The sequence below is a fragment of the Lepidothrix coronata genome, unplaced genomic scaffold (genome assembly GCF_001604755.1).
Source record: "Lepidothrix coronata isolate B3197 unplaced genomic scaffold, Lepidothrix_coronata-1.0 Scaffold140, whole genome shotgun sequence".
Lineage (NCBI taxonomy): Eukaryota > Metazoa > Chordata > Aves > Passeriformes > Pipridae > Lepidothrix > Lepidothrix coronata.
In genome coordinates, this window is record NW_016690320.1 from 1,807,408 (window position 1) to 1,813,605 (window position 6,198).

Sequence of the window (6,198 nt, forward strand, 5' to 3'; positions counted from 1 at the left end):
CAGACTCTTCTCTGTTTGGTCTGTGAGTTTTATTTTCAAAAATGCCAAAATGCATGACAGAGAAGGCCTGGAAATCTCATTAGAAGGAAGCGTTTGTCTCTGTGGTTGTGACTGCAACCCTATTAATTTCTTGACAAGGGAGCAGGGGTTAGCTCTTCTTATTTACTGAGCCTTTCTGTGTTCTTTTTTGATATAGCTTATTCTGACTATTACCATCTGGACCAGAAATCAATGACTGGCATTGTTGTTGGGGTTTGCATAGCCTTGACCTGCATCCTTATCTGCATCCTGATCTTAATTTATCGAAGTAAAGCCAGGTATGTTTTTATTCTTGAAGAATGAGCTCTTTTTCAGGACGCACTCATTCTTGGGATGTGCTTCCTCCTCCAAGAGTGCTAAGTTCTCTGAAGTACTCTGTCTCTTCACCTGTTTCTACTAGCATTGGAAACAAAGCACTTTGTTGGCTCTTCCTACTCTACCTGAGCCCCTTCTCCAATGAAAAGGAGGAAGAACCCACAGAGTGAGTCAGTGGTGGTGCTTTGACAACTAAGTATGAGGCATGTTTCCAAATGCAAACCCCCCTTTGAGTCAGATGAGCATGCTGCTGTCCATCATCTGCTCTTCCTGCTTAACCCTCCAGCCTGCCCAGACATGGTTTTGCAAGGCTTTAACCCCCCTGGGTGTTGCTGGACAAAAGGAACTCTGACATAAAGCAGTTCCATGATGCAGTTTCCACAGCAGATCCATGATGCAGTTTCTTTGCAGTGGTGCAAGCCACCATCTGTCTGTCTGTCTGTCATGAGCTGCTATAGTGTATAAACTGGCCTAGTGACTGCCCAAAACTCTGGGATCAGAAAAAATATAAGTTACTTTAAATAATACATTAAAAACTCTTTAACAGAGTATTTCAGTAACAAGGGCTTTTTAGCATTCATACAGGAAAAAATATGGATTGGGAGACAGTCTCTGTGTAGCATGGTAGAAAGGTCTTAATATCATTAGTGGTTACTTCCTCCAAGTAATATTACTAATCATGACAATTCCTGTCTGCTCATAAGCTTGTAGCCTACTGTGTATGATTAACTGGAAGCAGATGTTATTTTTATCACAAGCAATAACATTTAAATTCCATGTGAGTTAGGAGTATCATATAACAAAATGTAAATGCCGAGAGTATACCAGCATTACTGGATTAATAGTAGCTTTGAAGTTTATCCTTGATTTTTTTGTATTTTATTCCTGTGGGTCAATTTTTTTCCTGCTTAACACTGTGTAGGAAAACATCTGCTCCTAAGCCGGTGCAGCAAAACACTGACCAGCTGTCACATACCAGCATCTCATTAGCCAGTGCTAATGAGGTGGAGAAGAATACTGAAGGAGTTGCAGAGAATGAAGAATCCTTACTGCCAATGATAGTGGGAAACAACTTCATCGATGCTAAGGTACTGTGAGCTTTACTTGCTCCCAAATCAGAAATCTTTCTTTAGAAGTAATTCCTATAACATCAGAGTCCTTATCAAATGTAAAATATGTGTACTACAAACCCCCAGGAAGTTTTGTTTTTAACGGAACAAGCACAGGTTTGGCAATCCAGGCTCAAATTTTCAAGACTTATCTGAAAGTTCAGCTAGAGATCTGGTTCAGACTTGTCTTACACTGTACTCTGCAGATTGCAGTGTTTGGCTCTGGCACAGCATCACAGGATAAAAGCTCCACAGACTCGAGGCTGCTCGGTGGCCTCTGTTCGTCCAAGGAGATAAGTGAGAGTCCTTGTCAGCAGCCAGCTCAGCAAGTGCCTGTGCACAATCTAGTCAAGTGTGGCACTAAGCAACTATTAAAGAAAGTATTCTTTTTCTGCATATTTGCTGGAAAGACAATGTTACAGTTTATAAGCTCATATTTGATCAAACTATAAATTAGTTTAGATGGCAGAATGTACCAGTGGATGTATACAATCTTAAGCCCAGGAGTCCACTGTGACAAAACCACAGTGGCCTTCCTTTCACGTGCAGACATAGTGAATTAAAGCTTATTCTGTTCACACTGCAAACTTGAATGGGGCTGCTCCCTGAGGATATATGCAAGAGCTGGGGAATGGAAATGGACCCCAGTGCAGGCACAGACACTCTAAATGTGAATGGTTAACATCCAAAGTAGTAGAGCAAGAGCAGCAGCTGGAATATTTTGCTGTGTGTCTGCAGTATTACAGCTGCTGGGTCTGGAAGGTGGGCTTCCCAGATTTAGTGGATCTGTTCTTGACTTGTCTCGAGCAGATGAGTACCAGACCACAAACAGTGTGACTCAGCACTGAGACTTCATTTGTCTTCATTTTCAGTATGGAGCCAATAGGTAGGAATAGAAAAATATTTTCAAATATCTTAGAAATTTACTTTATTAAAATAAATGTCTGCATATTCCTCTGTTGTAGGGAGGATCTGATCTGATTATTAACAGCTATGGGCCTGTGACAAAGGCTAACAGCAAGAAAAGGTGGCTGTTCTTCCAAGATACTAAGAAGGTGAAGACTGAGGAGGTAATTGCTTCAATGGGCAAAGATGCACAATCTTTACTCTTAGACCCTGTGTTTGCAAAGGAATATATGTAGTTCTCCATTTGTGGAAAAGTGTAACTAATGGTCTAAGTTTTAATTGGATAGTTTCAGTTATGTTAAGGTTGATGGTGTTCTATCTCATAGTAAAGTCTTATGAATATTTCATTTTCTGACAGATATTGTCGGGACACTGTAACTCTTTACAGTTGTCAGACACTGCAACTCTCCACAATTAACTGATCACTTTCTTGCCTTTGCCCTTTTATCTGTGAGCAAAAGGATTTCTGTGTACTGGGTCTGTACATCACGTGTACTACATCTGCAGAGACTGTATAAATATAAATACAAATTAAACACGTATTTGCAAATAAAAATAATATTAAAATATAGAGAATCCTCTCCTACCCTGACAGGCAAAACTTCTGTTTGCTGAAGAGAAACAAAGGAGGGAAACTAAATGATATACCCAAAGTACTGAGGAAATTGAGAATCTTAGTAGAACTGTCTGGCTGCTGAAATCGTTGCCAATTATCAGCATTTGCTATTTGGTTGAGAAAAATAACAGTTTAGAACTGAAGTGTTCAACCAAACCTGGAACATTGTAATGCAAATTCACACCTGTGGAGTATGTAACTACTCTTTATTTCATTGTAACTTGTTTTGTGCTCTTGTGTGTTTAAGAAATAGAAAGTCTTGATATCCATGTTGTAAATTCATATTCAAAAGTATTTCCAGAAGCAGCTGTGTATTTCTGATACCTCTATATGAAAAATATTTGCTATCACCCCAGGAGTAATGCTTAAAGAATATGCATGAGGGGACAGGAGAGAACTCTACCAAGTGTGGTTTTAAAACACTGTTCAGGTCTCTGCAGTGGAATAATTTTTGATTACTCATGCATATCTGGAAGGATTATTTCATCTATTATGGAAGAAAAAAATATGAGCGAGACTTGAGATTGATTCTTCTTAAACTCCTGTAGGAAAGCCCTGGTTGTTCTGAAGCAGCGCTGTTAGGAGCACTCTGGTGGACAAGAAGGCAGGAAATGCAGTAAAAATCCAAATTATGGCTCAGTTTTTCAGAGGTTCAACAACCCTTTTCTCTCTCTTGTTGTGTAGCCTCCGAGAAGGTTTGTGCAGGCGGTGTGTCTGTACCAGCCAGGCCCCCCCGTGCTGGTCAGTGAGGACTCCCCCAGCTCTCCGGGCCAGCAGTCCAACTTCCAGGTGCCCTTCAGTATTGCTGCCGACACGGAGCATTCGGCCAACAGCGAGGGAAGCCACGAGACCGGCGACTCTGGAAGGTTTTCTCATGAATCCAACGATGAGATACATCTCTCCTCTGTGACCAGTGCCACCCCTCCCACCACCAGTCCTTTTGTGAGCAGTGACTTGGGTACGAACGTGATGAGCCTGACCATCAGTGACTGCACAGAGTCTCCCCTGCTGTTTGCTGCTGACCAGACTCCTACCTCACCTCCTCAGATCCACCCTGCAGTGCAAAACTGACATCCTGGGGCCACGCCAGACATTCTGACAGTGTATGTCTGTTCGAAGGACAATGAACAGGGAGCCAAAGTTTTATTGTGGAAAGCCTGACTAACCTAGCAGGTGATCCATATTTCTGTTGAATGTTTGTTTTTTTTTTTTTTTTTCTTGCTTAATTTTGATTTGGTTTTTTTTTTAAACTCACTCATTTTGAATGTTCAGTGGTCAAAAAATGTGAAAGGAGTGAAGATTTCTGACTAAAGTTAAAAATATGTCACTGGAGCAAAGGGAAGGCTGTTGGCCCTTTTGCTGACTATCTACCTCAGTTTGCCGAGAGGTGAACTCTGAATGACGACTGCTTTACCTCATTTGTGTTCTAGTTGGTCTCAGCTATGGAACTGATGATTCTTCCTAGTAGTGTTGTTTTATTTTGAGTTTTTTGGGTTTGGTTTGGTTTTTTCCCCCCCCAGTTGTGTGTAGAATGTGTGTATGTGTGCGTGCATATGTATGTGCTCAGCGATCGGGGAGTTGTATAGGTTGGTGAACAAGATTGTTTAGCTGAAGCTCTGTCTTTGAAAAGAAGGAAACCTCAGAGTATAAAAAGTTAGGATTTCATGTGGTTGACACAGAGTATGTTAAAAACTGGGAAAACTGGAGCTTCCACATGTAGAGCCACATGAAATCTTTTGTACCTCTTGATTTCTTATAACCCCAGTAAGCCTAGGACAGTGCCTTTCCCCCAGAAACCTGTGCCAGCAACTGCTGACAGGATGTTTGCTCTATCCTTAGGGCTCTGGGACACGGTGGATTCCCCACAGTGTGACAAATGTTGCCCCTTTATTCACAGTTAAGGCTAAAAAGCATGGCAAAATGAAGAAGTACTCAGCATTTACAAACAGTGTGGCTCTGCCTGAGAGTCATGGAAGAGATAATAATGCTGAGTATTCCAGTATCGCAGTACTTCTTAGCAATGGTGCCTTGCATTATATATTATGAAATTACTGATTTGCCTTATGCCTTTTTAGTATTCATAAAGTTGCTTTGGAGTACAGAAAGATGCCTTAAATCCTTCTTAGATTTTTTAAAGTAAACTGTATCATGAGTTTATAGTTCATTTTTACCCAGATTTGAGTGCTGATACGCACTGCTAGCATTGTAATGTCTCAGAGCTGTTGTTAGAATGCAACCCTGCTCCTTGCCTTCACCTAGTGTGCTATTAGCCAGGAATTTTAGCTCAGGGAGTTTACCACATGCCAATCTAAAACTCTTAGTAGGCTACCATGAGAAATAATAAAGCCAGAGCTTTAGTTGAAGAGTCTGTTTAAAGAGGTGAGTACTGCTACTGCCTCAAACCCATGCAATTCCTGTTTTATACTACCTCCTTTAAAAATTATTCTAGTGTTTTTTGGGTTTTGTTGATGTTGTTTTTTCCTGTACTCAGGGAACAGTTTGTTACTTTTAAGCTGCCTCACAGAAACGTGGAGCAAACTGACAGGGTATCGTTTTGTTTTTTAATAGGAGAGAGCGAGAGACAGGGAGGGGGCTGGAATCATCCAATGTTAGAAACTTGCCTGTATCTATATCCAGTCTTCTTCTCACTCCTCCTCTTTCCCTGTTTTACTTAAACATAAAAAAAAAAAAGAAAAAAAAGAAATAAAGAAAAGGAAAGGAAAAAAATTAGGCATATGTTTTTACTCAAAGAAAATGTTTAAAATGTAATGTGGTGAGAAATCAACCATAGGAACTCCTGGCTCTATTTAAGTCTGTCAGAACTCCATTGACTTTACTGGGGCTGAGATGTCACTCTCCAGGTGGGCCAGGCTGGCTTGTGTTGTTCCTCATGTATCAGTAGGAGGTGAGAAGCTGTTGGTAAGCCCTACTCTTCTGGTTGGTTTGTGCTGAGGAATCTGGCTCTGGTTGCTGGAGTTCTGTTTAGAACTGTTTGCTAGTTCACATTCACCTTCCATAACAGCATTGATTCAAATGCTTTAAAAATAATCTTGTACCAAAGACTTTTCTGTAGAAGAGAAGGAAGCCACATATTGTCCAAAAATAATTAAACTAGGTAAAAAATTATAGGTTTGAAGAGCTGAATACATTTTATTGTATAAGTAGTTACTAACAAAAACCAGTAGGGCTTCTTGATTGTAGTAGCCAATTGCA

The 6,198-nt window shown here is 40.6% G+C and overlaps 1 protein-coding gene across 1 annotated transcript in view; it reads left to right on the plus strand.

Annotated features, from left to right (window-relative positions):
* PRTG (protogenin) overlaps nucleotides 1–4,916 on the plus strand; it is a 78,408-nt gene extending 73,492 nt beyond the window's left edge. Inside the window, 4 exon segments of the mRNA XM_017827453.1 lie at nucleotides 197–317; nucleotides 1,277–1,442; nucleotides 2,429–2,533; nucleotides 3,670–4,916. Of these exon segments, the coding sequence (XP_017682942.1) occupies nucleotides 197–317; nucleotides 1,277–1,442; nucleotides 2,429–2,533; nucleotides 3,670–4,056 (779 nt within the window). The 3' untranslated portion in view covers nucleotides 4,057–4,916.
* The last annotated feature ends 1,282 nt before the right edge of the window (nucleotides 4,917–6,198 follow it).